This window comes from Fundulus heteroclitus, unplaced genomic scaffold (genome assembly GCF_011125445.2).
Source record: "Fundulus heteroclitus isolate FHET01 unplaced genomic scaffold, MU-UCD_Fhet_4.1 scaffold_280, whole genome shotgun sequence".
Lineage (NCBI taxonomy): Eukaryota > Metazoa > Chordata > Actinopteri > Cyprinodontiformes > Fundulidae > Fundulus > Fundulus heteroclitus.
In genome coordinates, this window is record NW_023396690.1 from 101,782 (window position 1) to 120,977 (window position 19,196).

Here is a 19,196-nt window from a genome sequence, read left to right on the forward strand (position 1 = left end):
TCACAAAAAAAATCCTATCTAAGGGAACCCAGGTGGTTGCATCAAAGTCTTGACAAGCAGCATTCACTCCTCCTGAAGAAGCGTAGAGCCACAGGGAGAGTCGTCTGCATTGTCCACCGAGCAAGCATGAAGCGACAGTGGAAAGAAAAACTCCCCTTAAACGTGAAGGAAAAACCTCCAGCAGAACCAGGCTCAGTATGAACGGTCATCTGCCTCGACCGACTGGGGGATACAGAAGACAGAGCAAAGACACAGCAAGAGAGACAAAAAAAGCACAGAAGCACACTTTAAACCAGTAATATGTTCTACATTAGATGGTAATAGTGGGTGATCTGTCTTTCCTGGATGATGTCACAGCTAACAGAATGTCAGACCAGGTGTACCTACTATGAAGATAAAAGAGAGAGAGCAAAAAGTTAAAAGCTGAAATAATTAAAGACAATGCAAAATGGAGAACAGTAGGAGAACTCAGCAGAGTGAGAGAAATAAACCCTGATGTCCTCCAGCATCCTAAGCCTATAGCAGCATAACTACAGTGATAGCTCAATAAGCCACTAACTATAAGCTTTGTCAAAAGGGAAAGTTTTAAGCTTAGTCTTAAAAGTAGACACGGTGTCTGCCTCACAGACCAAAACTGGGAGTTGGTTCCACAGGAGGACTATGGGCCTCTACCCCCAGTCTCTGGGCTATAGCCTCTTCCCAACAAGTTTTCTTCCAGTATTGTCTTGTATTTACCTCCATTCATCCTCTTATCCATTTCTACCAGCTTCCCTGCCCCTACTGAAGAAACCCATCCCCACAGCATGATGCTGCCACCCCCTAAGAATTTAAATGAGGGTGATAGGTAATGTGCAGTCTAAGTCTATCACCACAAATGGTGTTTTTCATGTAGGCCAAAAAGTTCAATGCTGGTATCAACGGAGCAGGACACCTTTTCCACGTATTTGAGAGCAGCAGTCAGGTTTTCATGTGACTTTCTTTTCACAGTGCCTTTTTTCTTGTCAGTCTTTCATACAGACCAGACTTATGGAGCACAAAACTACAGACTGTCTTTGTTGACAAACTCTCCCATGTGAGCTCTGGATCACTGCAGCTTCTCCAGTTGTTATGGACTTCTTATCTGTTTCTCTGATTAATGCTGTACCATTACAGTATGTCAATTTAGGGGGATAGTGAACATGTAGGTTTGCAGCTGTGAAATACATTTTAGGATGATAGACTGAACAATATGGTTAGGTTTTTGATAAGATAACCATATTCTTCTCCGCTATACCCCATATTTTTTATTCATTTGATTCCTTTAGAGATTTATAAAGCACTTCAAATCATCACAGTATAAATATCATGTCCTCTGGTCATCATTCTGACTGTTTACTAATATTCTCTTACAAATCTCTGAAGCTTTCACAGAACAGCTGGATTTATACTGAAAAAAATACCTAAAGGTTACATTTGATTTATAGGAATTAGGTGACTTCTAAAGGGAACTGGGTTTCATTTTGGCGTTTAGGAGTAAACAGGGTTGGATACAATTTTATACCACACTTTTCTAAGTTTTATTTGTTAAACATCTTAGAAGTCCTATATCACTTCCTTTCCACTTCACAGCTATACATTACTTTGTGTTGGTCCATTACATAAGAACCGCATGTTACAGTAATACACTCAAGTTTCTTGCTGTAACGTGACAGAATGTGAAAAAGAACAAATGGTGTGATTAATTATGCAGGGTCCAGTATATTTCATAGAATTGCAGAGCATGTTAGTTTCATATAATATGTACAAACCAATGGAAAAGGGGAAGGTTAATTTGCATGCATGGTCCAGACCCAAATGTGTGTTTAATAAACGGTGCATTTTTGTGCCTGTGACAAACTATTTGTATCACTGCTGTAACACAGGGGGGACAGCAGATCTAGCAGGCAGATAACAGCTTAGTCTACTGTATACTTGTGTGCACATTCGCGAAAATCAACGTGTGGGGTGCAGAAAACTACTGAGAGGCGTAAAAATGATAAAGATAACCATAATTGTTGCTCCTGGTGTGCAGAGAGGGCAGTGTTGACTCTTGTATTCAGTCCTTTATGTGTGAGTTTCACGCCACCTGGTTCAAGGCAGCACCGTGGTAATTCCCCAGCATGTCTCCACAAAATGCGGATTTTCTGGTGCCCACTGGTTGTAAAACCCTTTGTCTCCGAAGAATCCAGATTTCAGACAAACTTCTCTTTTTTTTTTTTTTTTACACAAACAGTGAAGACAACATCAGAAAAACAAACACCTGCTTGTGCTGGAGAAGAAAACGTAAACTTTGAAGACATTTGGGGACGCTTTAAGACTTTTCTGGTTCTTTGGCTTTTGTGCGTCAGCAGTTTTTGTCTTCATGCCATGCAGGCTCAGTGAGGCACCGAGGAGAATCGCGGGCCGCCCCTTGTCCTTAGACCTTCGCCTCCCAATTTTCCACACTGCTCCCTGAAAAGGGTTAAGTCTTGGGAAAGCCATGCCATCTGAAACAATGCGCTGACTTCAGGCTCAAGGCAGCTCGCAGCGCATCCTGCATGCCTCAACTCAGGCAGCATGAAAATCCTTAAAATTGTGATTGAAACTAGTTTATACACGTTCTCCTCTGCAGTGCCGAAGTTTAGAGTTCTCAGTGGGTTGCACATAGAAGGAACAAGGTTTTACACTTTACATGTAAACAACCAAAGGAAGTTGCCTTAGACACGTTTTTGAAGAACTTTTTTTCACATCTTGGTGAAACTACTGTGTGAAAGTAGATTGTTGATGTATCAAATAGTATATTAGTGATTCAAATTATATACATTTTAGACACATGAATTTCTTAATGCATTGTTCAGTAACAGTTATGTTATAATGCCATTATCCACTTATTTCGGCAACAAAGTCTCCCTAAATATTTAACTGGCAAAACAACCGCTGCTCTCATCCATCGTGCGCCATGTCCAACGGAGAACACTAAGGCTATCTGAATGTGAGCGTTATTAAAAATGAAGATCTGATTCGTTTTCAATGTCTGGGAAAGGTTTGGATAACCAAATGGGTGAAATAATTTTAAAGATGAGTTAGAATTCAACTTAACAACCAGTTTAAAGCCTTTATAACGCATGCAGGCAAACTCTCACACACATGCACACATTAATACACCAATACTCAGACAACTTTGGGTCAAGTGCCTTGTCCTGGACACAGTGAAAGGCGGCTGGAATCAAACCCACAACATTTTGCAAGATATTTGCTCAACCTACCGAGTCCATGTCACACATGTAGGAATTTATCAAATTTATTCACCTGTTTTTTTTTTTTTTTTTTTTTTTTGCTACCTATTGAATTGCCATGATTTCTGTTTTAACTGTAATCTACCCTTATAAAAGAAAACCAGTTTTGGGGTTGGCAATGCAGGAACATTTAGACTTCAAAACGTTCCTCTGCCTGTAATCAGATCCCACTTAAGAGGCCATGAGACCCCGGGTGATGCAGAGCGTTTCTTAGCTTTTTAAGGCAACACTAATTGGGTAAAAAACCGAGAAATTGCCTGACAAGCCTGTGACGCTATGAGGTATGAAATCTGTTCGCGACGCTCTGGTTTAACTGGTCGTCCTTGTGTCCTTTGTCCTGGCTTTGCGCCGCATTATCTCCTGTTTTACGCATGCCGACCCCCCCCCCCACCCTCCACGCAGCACCGTGGAGAGCTGATTCTGACGTGGAGTCCTGACACAGCGGCAGTCGCCACTCTTGTACACCGCTGAGAACGCGTTTCGCCTCTGATTACTCGCTATGATTTCGATTAGTGTTGCCTCTTTCTCTTTGGGTCACAGGGGGGTAAAGAAGAAGAGGAAGCTGCAAAAATGAAAGCCAGGGGTTTCTAACGCGTGCTCTGCAGCAGATGAATGCAGCGGCCCCTAAAACACATCGGTTCTGCCGCATGCTGTTGCGCCATCATCGACCCATGAGAAAAGCGCAGCAAGAACCGCGTGCGTCAAATGCAGACAATGACACGAGTGCCATTAAATGACACGTTAGGTGTATGTTTATAAATGGGAGCAGGCGTCTTCTCCCGCTTTCAGCTTTCAGCCGCGGGTCATTCATTAACCCTGACGGACCTTTGTCATGGATTCCCCGCCGGAGGAGAAGCGACAATGCTGCTGTAATAATTGGACCATTTGGGAACTTGTTAACAACAATTAGTGAGGCAATTATGCAATTACTGCAATAAACGGTCACCCTTCCGAAGAGAACGCGGTGCATCTGCAAGCCAATGCTTGCTAATAAACTAAAGCAGCAGTTAAAACACGCTGAAATCAATATTACTGTAGCCTCACATCAGAGGTCCGCAACCATTCCAACCCAGACATCCATTTTTTGTATCCCCTTTCCTAACAAATAAAATAAAACTGGTCTTAAAGCTAACTTTTTCAGACCTGATGAGTATGGAAATTAAATAACTTTCTTGGTTATTATTAGATAAAATAAACCGACATGAGTAGAATCCTGTATTCTACTCATATAAGTAGAATACAGGGCCAATGGAGTCAGGGTTCCAACACATTTTCATGTCAACATATATTTTACCGGGGTCAAATTTTCACAGTTCTCTGTATAATTTTAATACTTTTTTTAACTATATCACATTTTTTTTTATAGCAGTCAGAGTTTTATTGTGACCTGCAAATAAACAAAAACAGACTGCGACGAAGATGTACAGGAGAAAGGACAGGATGGATGGATGGATGGAAAAAAATCTGGAAGTCCAAATATTTTTCCCCACAATCAAATTTTCTTTTGCCATATTTATCTAGACCTGGAAATTACTTAAATTCTATATTGTTCCTGGAGAATATGGAAGAAAGGGGAAATAAAGTGGCTGTCATGAAGTAAAACCCCGAGTTTTTAAGCCTATGATAAAAACCCAGATAGGAACATTTCTAAATATATTTACATACATTATTTTTTTTTGGTCATTTATCTATTATGCTCTTGTGGGCAAAGGTATTAGGAGCTACAGGAACCTCTCCATAAAATGTATATCAACAATACCTTCTCCAAAACAAAAAAGAAATAAAAAACAACAAGAACAACACGACAACAATAATTATTCAGTTATAAAGGTTAAGATTTTTAACATGTTAGCAGGGCACTGGTGAAATATACCAACACCAGGCCATAATTTGGCTCCCCAAGAGCGAGGCAAATCGATGAACCGCCTTCCATTCAGCTGAACTCGAGGTGTGACCAAACTCTCATTGTGCGCGCCAGGGCATCGCCAAGAAAAAGAGAAGACAGGTACATGAACAGGTGGACAAGGAGAAAAAAGTGAAATATTGGGAGGATTTCACGAGAAGCCACGCGACGGACGTGTTGGCGGAGCTTTGATCAAACACCAAATAGAAAAAAATAGCGTCATGAATTTCTATAGACTGCTCCTCGGGTTATTTAAAGACTTCTTATTTTGGAGTTGCGACACAAAGGCCGCTGTTCTCCTGTGTGTGCCGGGGTTAGCGCATGAAAGGAGCAGAGGCCGCACATTAACATCGCTTAAGGTTTTTTCTCAAGGGCCGAAATGAACTGACCAGGAAAGTAACTTTATAACTGCGCTGGAGGATGAAGCCTTTTGTTGGCCTCTGAAGTGAAACACACAAGAGCCTGACAAAAGGAGTGCGCCATTGTTAAAGACTGAAGCGCATGGGCATTGATGCGCCTTGAATTGCAAAACATCTGCCATTTACTCTGGAGGAGAAGAGCGGGATTTGAATGAGAATAACAGAGCAGGTTTTGGCGCACTGCGTCCAGTCGTGCGTAAAACAACAGCCACAAGAGCAACGTTTGATATGAGGCAATATTGAAAAACGTAGTGATGAATTGAGTTTATCTTTTAGCTTTTTTAATGGAATTTTGTTTAAATTACGGATATAAAAATATATTAATTAGGGACTGCTAAAAAAAAAAGCACTGGACTAAAATTTTACTCAGGTGCTGATACTGTAAAAACTTTATTGTTTGCGGTGTTCTATCATATAATTTTACATCGTTGTGATCAGAAATAATTAACTACTGAGACAAAAATATTCCAGTGTTATAGTGTTATTAATAGGGCATTCTCTAGTTATGCCCTAAACTGTGGAATAACTTAATCCTGCACATTAGAGAGGCTCCTGCTTAAAATTAGTCTTAAAATACATTTTTATTCGTTGGCTTTCGACATTAGCGAGACTTAGCATGACCTTGTTTGTTTCAAACTGTTTTTTTTTATTGAATTCAATCTTTATTGTCCTATATGTTTATAGCTTGAAGTTATGTGCAGCACTTTGTTTCAGCTGTGGTTGTTTTAAAACATTTTATAAATAAAGTTGGTATGGTTTTGGTAAATGCCTAATTCACAATTTCGAAAACCATAAGAAATCCATGACCATGATCCCAGGACCTTCGGTCATAAAATATCTTGATTAGAGATTCTAGGAAGCGGAGCTTAAAAAAAAAAAAGAAAAAGATTATGTTTTTATCAATATCATATGTGGGATCCCGCAAGGTGCTATACTGGTGCCAGGTCTGTTTATTTTATAAATTAATGATATTCATTAGCTGAATATTCTTTTTCCGACACAAAACCTTAGTTTCGTGTAGGAAAAATAACTGAATCAGGTTTAGAGTACAGTTTGAATTTCATACAAAAAAACATTAAAATACATGGTAGCATTGGTGTACTTTATGAATTATTAATTATTGAAACAACTAAACATATCTGGATCTTGAGGAAGTAGAAACATATAAAGAATGGAAGTTAATTGATATATATCTTTACGGATCATTATTGGATTACCAAATATTTTGGAGACCACAAATGATGTTCATTATGGTAGGAAGTCTGTTGAGATATCTAATAAAGTAAAAAAATATTCTAAAGATTATACTTAATTCCATTCATACATCCTGTCCAAATGTTTGAGAAATTACACATAAAACAACCACAAAGCCAAATTCCACAGGCCAAAAAAGGGGTAAAAGAATTGCAACCTAAGTCTGAATTTAGAGGGAGTTGGATGTGAATGTAAAACTTGGTGGCAAACAGATTCTTCAGTTATTCCTGCAAGTAGTAGATTTTTTTTTTCAATAAATCATTTACCTTGTTAAAGGTATAGCTCTACAGAACATTATGAACCTTTAATTTTCTTTGTTCTTCAGAAGTATAGCGCATAGGATCTCTTTAGAAATCTAATGGAATGAGGGTAGGTGAAACATTACTTCAGCCAACAATTTTAATTCATTCCAGGATCATGTTTCATTTTTTTTAAACAAATGAAATAAACAAAACACAAAGACCTAAAACGGTTGAACTGCACTGCACCACTAATTATTGATCCATGTGTGTTGTATTAAAAGATTAAAATCAAACAAGTTTATGACCACCAAACGCAAATTACCTTAATTTAAAGTGCAATTTTTTTAATCTGGACCTAAAGGGATGGACCAATTGCAGGCTCGGCCTTTCCCAGGGGTTTTCCCTTTATCTGACCAAAAGTGGAAAATCGAAAGTTGCAAGTGAAAAGCCGTGGGGGCGTGCCTGCGATTTTCCTCGCTCTAAATTTTCTATAAGAAGAAACATGTCTGCTGCATCAGCAAAAAAATAAATAAAAAAAATAGCAAAAGCAAAATGAACAGTATTAAAAATGCAACTTGCTGTTTGTAACAGCCCCATCGCTGCGAGATAATTTCCTATTAAGTAATTAATGATTTCCTATTAAGTAATTAATGCAATTTAAGATCATACTAGGTCTATAATATTTAAGTAAAAGAATTTCATAAACACGAGAAAGATAACAGCATCATTTGAATCATTACAGTTTTATTGTAGACAAGAGTCGCGGCAGATTTACAACGCCAGGTATCCATCTGTTACACACAGGAGAGCCTTTGAACAGTAAGTTGGCAGAAATGAAATAAAATATGGCCGCTATTGATGTTTAACAGGGTAACACAGCTGCACCAATCTGAGATGCTGCTCTTCGGCTGCCATCGTGTGTGGCTAAAGTAACTCTGAAATTGGTATGAAATTGTCAATTTGTAGGTGTCAGCGTCCCGCTCTCTGAACAAAGTGCCATATGCCATGCTAAGTAGCACTTTTTACCAATTCGTTCCTAGTTTCACGGTCCGTCCTCCCATTTTCTCTCTCTCTCTTGCCTGGAAGCCAAAAAGTCACAACAAAACGATCATTTAGCCACCAGAATGGCGCCCCCCATCTACCCCCTGCGGCAGTAAGTCTCTTCCGTTTCACTTCCAACCGAGCATCCCGGCGTGAAAGTGGGACTTTGAAATGGAAAAAAAAAGAAAAGAAAAGAAATTGGTTTGTCTCTGTTCAGCACTTTCTTTTAAAAGCAGTGCTGACTGAACCTGGCAACGAAAGACACATGTGATTGATTGATCTTTGCACAAATTAAATTAAGAGATGATGATTGCTGATGGAACCTGTCATGGACATGGTTGGGAGAATTGGTCTTTATCTCTGCGATCAAACTTCATTTCTTGGCAGAAAAGTTCAGGGCCACCCTAAATAAAATCGCCTTTTAAGACTGCTTAGGGCTCCCTGCTGGCCTAAGTGGCCAAGGGTTTGAAATCACACCTAACAGGTTGGTGTATGGAATGCCAAAAAGGAAAAAAAAAAGGAAAAAAAATCAATCATTTATTTAATAGACAAATAATTTATTTAACATGCAATCATCTCAATCATTCACATGCAAACTTAAAACATAATTGATATTTTTTTTCTTTCGTTTCTGTAGTGTCACCGTGAAATATTTGTACCTCCCAAACAGCCAGCCAGATATCTCTGCTTTCTTGATGAGCTGTCAGTGGCAGATAAAATGATTTCACGGTGACATTGCAAGAGCAGGAACCATGAAATTCTTAAATGCACGTTTAATTAATTGTAAGTATCTGCTATTATAAGTTTGTATTTAAATAATTTAATCACATATTTAATGAAACACTTGTCTATTTAATAAATTATTTAAACATTTAATATTTCAGGGTACATTTGGTTCACAATTTAGTGATGTATTTATTTAATTATTTAATTTTGTCTTTTGGGGCCTCCATAGTTAACTACCTAAATGAACTGTTCTTCTAAACCTGACATGTTATGATAGACTATTCAGATACAAATAGTAAAAAAAAATTATAGTTTTTATTTTTTAAATATAGGTAAAATTTAAAGTGGATTTATTAACTTCCAACAAGGTGGGAATGACTTCAGACACACTTAAGGGATTAGTGAGTAATAGATTTTTTTCCACTATGTTGCTTGTTAAAGCAATATTAAGCTTTTTCCTTCTTACCTGGAAATTTGATCTTTAATTAATCATATAAGTCGATATCTTCTTTTAAATTCGAGTCCCATTCTGAAAACTGTTTGCATAAACTACAAAATATGAATAAATACATATTTTGTTGTTAAATCTGGTTACTTTTAACCTTTCTTCTAAACCTAACATTAAATGTTAAGACAGCCTATTCAAAATGGTCAACAACTTAAAAACCAGACACAGTAGTAGCTTAACTCTGTGATTTATTTTTAATTTGAGCTCAGTAAAGCTCTATTGAACACCCCTGACACTGATTTTTAAAAGTTAAAAAGCAAACCACCCAAAAAGATTTGCTCATGGCCTCAGATAACCTTGGCCAGCCTCTGGAGAGGGTGAACATTGACCTTTGGTAAAGCAGTAACCTTACCAAGGTTCCCTCTCTGATGCATCCTCTGCGTCTGATTCTGCAGGAGGTTGTCTCTATCTGAAAGCAAACGATCGTGCTCCACTAACATCCAGTTTTGTATTTATTATCAGATTTTGTCTTGATGTCACAGCAAAATCAATTTACATACAGTACAAATGTTGTCTGGCCTGCTGTGCCTGTTAAATGGCGCCCTCGTGTGGTCGGAATAGATGTTTAAACAGTCTAAACAAAAATAACAAATAAAAGGATTGATACAACCGTTAAAAAGACAGTAACATAATTAAAATTTTAATGAAACAGCTTTTTTTGTGAAACCGACATTTGAGGTCTCGGCTTAAAGAAAGTACAAGCATTCAAATTAAATTCAGTAATCTTGAACAATCTGATGTATGACCCTATAAAGATGTTACTGTTACGGCTATATGTATTCTTCCCTCTAAGCCCTTTATCCTAAAGACAATAGACATCTAGAAATATTTTTTTCAAGGTCGTGTGCACTTTATGGGCTGCACTGTGGTGCAGGGATGGCACTGTTGCCTTGCAGCAGGTAGATCCTGGGTTCAACCTGAGCTCTTTCTGCATGTGTTGGTTCTCTCTGAGTACTCTGGGTTCCTCCCACAGGATTAGATTGGATTACAGATTTTTGAATTTTTTTTTACACATCATTCTTACGGGTGTCGATATGTGACTTTCCAAAAGTTGCCTGGTTTAAATGATCACCGTGCTCTTCTATCTGCAGCAGAAATGAACTAATAGCTGATTGTTTTGGTGTAGTTCTGAATGAGACCCTGGAAGTACTGCGGAGTGTTTTTGTGAGCCTGAAAAATTATAATGTAACATTTTGGCAGAAAATACCACAGCAAAAAAGAATAGAGGCTGCAGAGTACGGCGAGAGCGTTCAGAATTTGGATGAACTTTCCTTGGTAAAGTAAGTAGATGGTAACGAACAAGATCCAGGTGACGACCAACAGCAGCAGGCAGAAGGTTATGGCTTTGGCTTCATTATAATTCTTTGGAAGATCTTTTCCCATGTAGGAGAAAATAAAGCAAAGGCAGCTCAAAAATACAAGTAAAACAAAAGTACAAGAGGTTACTTCTAGATTCAAAGAACAGAAAAGCACAATTTGGTCTTGGTGCCACAATGTTTCATTGTATGGTATGGGAGGATCGTAGGTAAGACTAGTAATGAGTAGCAGGGCCTGCGCTGTGAAAGCTGCAGTGATGAGCAGCCACTGGCCGTGATATTTTGTCCACCAGGTTTGGAGTTTGGGGAACTTTGCGGCTATTTTGAAAATGCAAATGATCTGGAAGGAGCGCACAACAAAACATGCCAGACAAACAGTGAAGAACAAGAGGAAAGGAAAGTATCTCAAGATGCAAGAGGCATTTGTGGGCTTACCAAAGTAAAAGAACACGCTAACGCTACACACGATGAGGCAGCCTAAAATCAGGAAGCACATCGGTCCTCCTGCAGATCTGACAACAGGCGTGTTGTAGTTTATGGCAAAGAGAACAGATATAGCTCCGCTGAGGCCCACCAAGATGCAGGCTCCGGCCATGATGAGTACAGCCCCAACGTCGGTGAATGGTATGTACTCCACCAGGCGCAGATTGCATGACGTACTTCCTTCTTTAGACCACTCTGTCTCCTTACAGCTGATGCAGCTGTAGGGATCCACTAAAAATGGACATACAAGTAGGTTAAGATAACTGTATTAAAAGTGCTAACTGAGATGATTTATGTGTTTTTTCTGTGTGTGTTTTTGTTGATGATAGGTTTGTAATGTGGTTATCAATTAAATTTAAAGACTATAAAACTTTCCTTTTTGACAAAGCTTATAGTTAGAGTGGCTCATGTTACCCTGAGCTATCTCTGTAGTTATTCTGCTATAGACTTAGTATGCTGGAGGACATCAGGGTCTATTTTTCTCACTCGATCGAGTTCTACTGTTCTCCAATTTTGCATTGCTTGTCATTTCAGCTTTTAACTTTTTGTTCTCTCTCTTTTTTCTTCATTGTAGGTACACCTAGTCTGGCGTTCTGTTAGCTGTGACATCATCCAGGGAAGAAAGATCATTCGCTATTACCATCTAATTTAGAACAGATTACTAGATCAATGTGTGCTTCTGTGCTTTTTTGTCTCTTGTTGTGTCTCTGCTCTGTCTTCTGTAACCCCAGTCGGTCGAGGCAGATGACCGTTCATACTGAGCCCGGTTCTGCTGGAGGTCTTTCCTTCCCGTTAAAGGGGAGTTTTTCTTTCCACTGTCGCTTCATGCCTGCTCAGTATGAGGGATTGCTGCAAAGCCATGGACAATGCAGACGACTCTCCCTGTGGCTCTACGCTTCTCCAGGAGTAAATGCTGCTTGTCGGGACTTTGATGCAATCAACTGGTTCCTTTATATAGGAAATTTTTGACCAATCTGTATAATCTGATTGAATTTGACTTTGTAAAGTGCCTTCAGATGACATGTTTAATGAATTGGCGCCATATAAATAAAATTGAATTGAATTGAAAATTATTTTTATTAAAATCAACCAGAATGCTTAAAATGTTCTAATCATAAATTAGTAACGCAACATCCAACAGGTTATTTTTTTATGTACCTGTGACATTGATGTAAGTTTCATTTGGACAGATTTCACACGTGAAGCAGCATGTGTAGAGGTCATTTTGCTTTCTTGCATATCCTTCAGGGCATTCTGGGGAACAAACTGAAGTGGGGACCTGTTCGAAGAGCAACAAATAGACAAAAGATGAGCACACAAAAAAACAACAACAACATACATAATATTGACAACTTAAAGGGCACATATCATGTTTTTTGGTTCTTCCTATATTTGGTCATCCTGTTCGGAAACACTTTTTATTATCCTGGGTAAAATGGTCCTTCCATCTTGAAAGTAGTCAATACATTATGTCTTCACAAAAAGGAGGTTAAAAAATGTGATCCCTGTGGGAGCTGCAGGCCTGGAAAAACTTTAACCAATCCCTGATGTTCGGTCCGAATGGCAGGGATTTGTCAGAGCTTTGTTCCTGCTCTCACTCTACTCTGCCCCTCAAGTTCCAGAGGTATCACCTTACCTATTGGTTGTCCTACATGCCAATCATTCTGACGAGCTCACGTAACACCAGTGTGCGTGCACGTTCCTTGTTAGTCTCCGCTCCACCCCGTTCGGACATTTTTGTATTATGTTGGGGGACGGTAAAACACCCAACAACCGAACATTTTCACTTATCCGCTTGTAGCTTCTGCATCCTTTAGCTTGGACTACAATATTGTGGCAAACAAAATAGAAATAGCAGATTCGCAAAATTGGAAGTCCATGAGCTTGTTTGGCAGCTCGTCAGGAAATACTGTGATAAACGTGTTTAAAAAAACATAACAGGGAATAGAGAAAACTCAATGGCTTGAAAAAGATGAACCAAACCAGCACCTGGAGAGATTAAAATAAAATTTTCTGCACTCCTAGAGACTCCAACTACACAACAAACTGTACTTAAAGGTTAAAAGGCACATTTTGCATTAACAACTACCTTTAAAGATTATTGTTTGACACATTTTTTGGTATTTTTTTTTGTTGGTAAACCTGTCAGAACACAGATATTGGTTGATGTTTTTGTGTAGATTGTGAGACACTTAGTAATAAAAATATACTTTTTTAACATGGAAGGTGAACCTTATAGGATCAGCAATTAGGACAGTTTGCAGTCTGTTCGGCCAAAATATTTAGCTTTTGATGACTATTTAATTATTTTTCATCTGAATGAATAACTTGATTCTCACAGACAAACTTTTACCATCCCTCCATCCATCCATCCATCCATCCATCCATCCATCCATCCATCCATCCATCCATCCATCCATCCATCCATCCATCCATCCATCCATCCATCCATCCATCCATCCATCCATCCACACAAACAAGAGAGTCCTTACTTCTCCATCTGTGTACCAGTGGATTGCGGTGCTGTTGATGTAGAATTGGACTGATGGGTAAAATTTATAAAATCCAATCTTCTGTGCCTCACCAGCACGGTCCCAGAAAACGAGAAGGTACAGTCCAAACTTGAGGTCACCATTTTTATCAAACTGAATAGTCCGGTTTAACAGAGTGAAATTGGACTTCTGGAGCTCTGCTAGAACCTAAATTGGATAAACAATATTTAGAAGAATATTTCCTCAATTGTTGTCAAAATACAGTTTTCCTCTCCAAAGGTAATGGTCAATTAAAGTAATGTGTTTGAATATGTATCGATTTACTCAATATTGCTTCTATTTCACACATATGATTCTAAAGACATATTAATAGCAACCTACAAAAATGTTTATCACAAAACAAGATGACATATTTGACTTATGATATTTAAATTTTGAGCAATGCTTCTTCAGACTAGGGGGCGGGGGGGGGGGGGGATCACACAATCCATGTACCGTTATGTATTTGAAAGCTTTCATTAGACTATAAGAAAATAATTAAATATGATATGTTCATTACTAAATGTTAAAAAGTCATGACAAGAGTTTGAGGTAATTACCAGAACATATTGGACTAGAACAACATACCAAATGCAGGAGAACAAAGAGTGGACAAACTAGGTTAAATACTTAATATGTTGCAGAAAACTTACAGCACTAGTAATCTAAAGTATCTGCCCACAGTATGAATAATCAGTCCTTTCAATCACTTCTGAACAAATTTGTGTCACTCTTGTTTGCAGTTCAGTTTTACTTCTTTTAGATTTGGTGGATTTATCTTGTGCTCAGCTCTCTTGAGGTTCCACCACCACCCTTTGAGGTTTGACTGGGCCATTCCAGCTCTTTGCTTCCTTTTCCATCAGTTCAGCTGGAGTTTCTCTGCTGCTCTGCAGGCCATTTGTTCAGATTTGACACCACTTTAAATTTACAAAATAAATAAATAAATACAATATAAAAATCCTTATGTTTTGTTACTTTGGTGTTTATTCTTAACCAGTTGACACCAATAAGTTTTGTTTATCAATTTAAATATTCTCTGGTTGCACTACGTGTTTACATGTATATTTTTATCGTGTGCTTGGCAGTGCCCATTATTATTTTTTTATTTAATTTTACTGCTATTATCTTTCTATTGTCTACTTCATGTTTTATTGTGTTTTTATTGTGTTATATACCTAGCATGTTTTATTTTGCTGTACAGCACTTTGGAAACCTTGTGTTTGTTAAAATTGATTCAAGAAGTTATTCAAGCAGTGCACGGTCTGACCCAAGGATCACCTTTCTTTAATTTTATTGTTAACTGTTCTAATGTTTTATAAGACAATAAACATTTTAACTTATAGTTTATTTTTTTATTTTTTTTTTGGAAATGGCCTTTAAGCCCATTCCCTGTTGATGGTCTGGAACAATTATCTCGTAATGTATGAATGCATTTCCTCTTTGGCATTGCATTAATACATCCTAACAACTCTGTTTTGCAGATCTGTTAAAACTATATAAATAACTATAAATAAGTTCAAGTATATTCAAATCATATTCATTGCCTTCTTACATGTTAGCACACCAGACAAAAAAGACAACATAAAGCCTGTGGATGGTTTACTTTCCCAGATCCAACAACCAACCAGTCATAACATATGGTTATGTTTAAAGTTAAAACTGAAATGTAAATACAAAAGGATTACATGCTTACCATTTTTGGATATACTGTAATATTCTTGCATCCCCCTTCTCCACACTGTAAGGTCTTGTGCAAGGCATGAGCAATCGCATAAACAGCAGAGTAAACAGAGAAAGAGAAGGATGGGTCGGCCTCGAGGATATCTTTTGCACTCCAGTCGCTGCAGTTGCAAACCTGATTGCAAAGCATCTGATGTCCTTCGTAGTCACACTTAGCGTGGCTCTCGGCAGAACGGATGAAATCGCCAAAACCAGGAACTTTTACTACCGGCTGAGCCACACCAAGTACGGTTCCAATATTTCTGATTTCTTTCATCTTAGGCAGTCTTTTGTTCAAAGACCATGCATCGTTTGCTATCCAAACTTTGTTGGTGACGTTGAAGCGGATCGCTGACTCAATGAGAGCTTCAGCAACCACTTCGGCAGCAAAAACAATGATTACATGTATGTTCTGTCGCTCAATCTGCTGGAACAACCGAGAAAAATTTATGCCGGGTTTGATGTCTTTGCTGTATGCAATGCAGATCTCAGTGCCCCTGACCCGATTTATGAACAAATCTAGGCCATCGTAACCATAATCATCCGCAGTGTAAAGGAAAGCAACCCAGCGCCAATCAAAGTGCTTTAAAATAGTCAAAATCACCTCTATGACATCACTGTTGGGATGAACTGTTCGAAGGAATGATGGGAATTTAGCTTTCTTTGAAAAAATAGAAGTGGATGATCCATAATTAACCTGTCAAAGAAGAGAAGCAGAAAACTCACTATCATTAGTTTAAATAAAAAAAACACAGCGACATTTTTATTTTAGCACATTAATAATGAAATCTTCATCAGGCATGCTATCATGAGGACTTAAACAGAATAGTGCGGATTTAATAAATACTCACCATAGGAATGAGATCAGTCATAAAAAACGGGGCTACAGTCAAGGCCTGAGTGCTTGTGAAAGGGCCGACCACTGCTATGACTTTTGTGGTCAGTTCAACCCAAGGCTGGACCTGGCCGTTGACTGAGATTAGTTTTAAAATTCCTGGGAAACTAAGCGTGTCTGAGCAGTGATCAAACATCTCGTAGCCAAGAGCTACATTTGGAAGCAGGCTGGTGGAGTTGTTGATTTGCTCTACAGTGAACCTCATCAACTGAAACCTCCGATAATTTGAGATGCTGAAGTGTTGGCTGAGGACAAGAAAACAAGGAATCAGAACACACACACACACACACACACATATATATATATATATATATAAATAATATATATATATATATATATATATATATATATATATATATATATATATATATATATATATATATATAAATGTGTGAGTGTGTGTGTGTGTATATATATCTTCCATACCTGCCTAAAACTTTACCAAAATACCACACACACACACACACACACACACACACACACACACACACACACACAAACAAACATACATATATATATATATATATATATATATATATATATATATATATATATATATATATATACTGCTCATAAAATAAAGGGAACACTTAAACAACACAATGTAACTCCAAGTCAGTCACACTTCTGTGAATTCAAACTGTCCACTTGAGAAACAACATTGATTGATAATCAGTTTCACCTGCTATTATGCAAATGGTATAGACAACAGGTGGAAACTAGGGGCGATTAGCAGGACCCCCCCCCCCCCCCCCCCCCCCCCCTAATAAAGGAGTGGCTCTGCAGGTGGTGACCACAGACCAATTCTCAATTCCTTTCCTTTGTGGATGATGTTTTGGTCACTTTTAAGAGCTGCCGGTGCTTTCACTCTAGTGCTAACATGAGACGGAGTCTACAACCCACACAAGTGGCTCAGGTAGTGCAGCTCATCCAGGATGACACATCAATGCAAGCTGTGGAAAGAATGTTTGCTGTGTCTGTCAGCGTAGTGTCCAGAGCATGCAGGCAACACCAGGAGACAAGTCAGTACATCAGGAGACTTGGAGGAGGCCGTAGGAGGCCAACAGCCCCGCAACAGGACTGCTACCTCCGCCTTTGTGCAAGGAGGAACAGGAGGAGCACTGCCAGAGCCCTGCAACATGACCTCCAGCAGGCCACAAATATTCATGTGTCTGTTTAAATGATCAGAAAAAGACTCCATAAGGGTGGTATGCGTTTTTCCACATTAATTTTGAGTGTGGTTCCAAATCCAGACCTCCGTGGGTTAATTAAATTTGATTTGTATTGATATTTTTTGAGTGATTTTGTTGTCAGCACATCCAACTATGTAAAGAACAAAGTATTTAATAAGAATATTTCATCCAATAAGAGCTATATTTTAGTGTTCCCTTTATTTTTTGAGCTGTATGTGTGTGTGTGTGTGTGTGTGTGTATATATATGTATATATATATGTATATATATATATATATATATATATATATATATATATATATATATATATATATATATATATATATATATATATATAACAAACCATGGTAGTTGTTGCCAATGGGGCCACCTATTTGGGTAAGCCAGGTTTATTTGAATAAGTATTTTCCCATAAAAATATAATTTTGAAATTGCAATTTGTATTTACTCATGTTACGATTGTCTGAATTCAGTTTCAAGTTCTAAACTATTATCAAAATGTTGACTCATTCTCTGACATCCATTGTAATAATTTTACTCACCTTGAGCAGTCGAGGGCCTCTGGTCGGAGATGGCGATCATGGCCCCGGGGATAGTGAACATCAAAGAGTCCACCGATCAAAAAATCCCCATCAAGGTGAAACCCTGAAGTTGGAGCAGTGCATTGAGTCAAAGCATGCAGGAAAGTTTCAAACAGAAACACAGAAGCAAGAACAAGGTGTTTCATTTTGCCAGCCCTCCTTGCCTCATGTGTGTTGCAGTGTGCGAGTAAGCTCTGTTTATAGTTTGTTGTGACAAACCGGTGTCGGTTAAGCCTGTCATTCTTTTCCACGCATGACAAAATACTTGACATCTGACAAATACAGACGTGTAAATGGTTGAAGGAGTTTTCACAAATCAGTATGCAAAAACGTCATGAGAGTTGCAGGACAACACCAACCAGCATAAATAGACATGGTAGATCCTTTCTGTCAGGTATAAAAAATAGCAAAAGTGTTCAGTATCATATTCTATCCTTTTTCTTAGATATACTTTTTTTTACTGATTTGATATTAATAAAACACAGTTTTATCCTGCAGATTTCACTGGGTTTTAAATTCACAGTATTATTTATGAAATACTGACATCCTGAGGTATCTGCTGAACATTGCAGCTAGAAATAAAAAAATACATAAACAAATAAATAATTCCGCTGGGTTTTCCATTATACAAAAATTAGAACACTAAAACCAGAAATGTCTTGAAATAAACACAGTGGTTTGTAAAATACATTATAAATGTTGGGTGTATTAAGAAAGTAAACCAGTAATATTTGGCATTTCACATTGATCTGAAGCATTTGGTGTCTCAGCATGACAGTGTGTTATGGGAGCTGCATGGCACAGGAGAGGAAGTATTTAACCTGTGGTTAGGACACCACAGGGAATTTTGGGAAGCCGTCTACAAGATCTGGATACGGTTTATGTTGCAAGAGTCCAGAAAAGGGCCAGAAGCATTGCCACAGCTATGCACAGTGTGTACCACTTCCATCAGGTAAATGATTCAGGAACATTAAATCTAATAGACATAAAAACCGCCAGCCCAGTTAATAGTCTATTTGCATGTTCACAAACATGCTGCTGGTTCCACAGGTTCTTGATTTGATTGAGAATTCCTTACACTGTTTCTCACATG

At 38.2% G+C, this 19,196-nt stretch overlaps 1 protein-coding gene across 1 annotated transcript; it reads right to left on the reverse strand.

The window, feature by feature from the left end:
* Positions 1 to 10,487: 10,487 nt before the first annotated feature.
* LOC105936373 (taste receptor type 1 member 1-like) lies at positions 10,488 to 18,249 on the reverse strand. Its single transcript, XM_036130137.1, has 6 exons — positions 18,065 to 18,249; positions 16,287 to 16,575; positions 15,410 to 16,132; positions 13,678 to 13,884; positions 12,344 to 12,464; positions 10,488 to 11,416 (listed from the first exon to the last, which is right to left on the reverse strand). Exons 1-6 carry the CDS (start codon positions 18,247 to 18,249, stop codon positions 10,488 to 10,490), a joined length of 2,454 nt encoding a protein of 817 aa, XP_035986030.1.
* Between the last annotated feature and the right edge of the window lie 947 nt (positions 18,250 to 19,196).

Excerpts from the sequence above, each read along its gene's own strand:
- LOC105936373 (XM_036130137.1), bottom strand. The coding sequence starts at position 18,249 with ATGAAACACCTTGTTCTTGCTTCTGTGTTTCTGTTTGAAACTTTCCTG. Across the intron at positions 16,576-18,064 it reads GAGGCCCTCGACTGCTCAAG|CCAACACTTCAGCATCTCAA; the intron begins GTGAGTAAAATT and ends TCTTGTCCTCAG. Across the intron at positions 13,885-15,409 it reads TTACAGTATATCCAAAAATG|GTTCTAGCAGAGCTCCAGAA; the intron begins GTAAGCATGTAA and ends TATCCAATTTAG.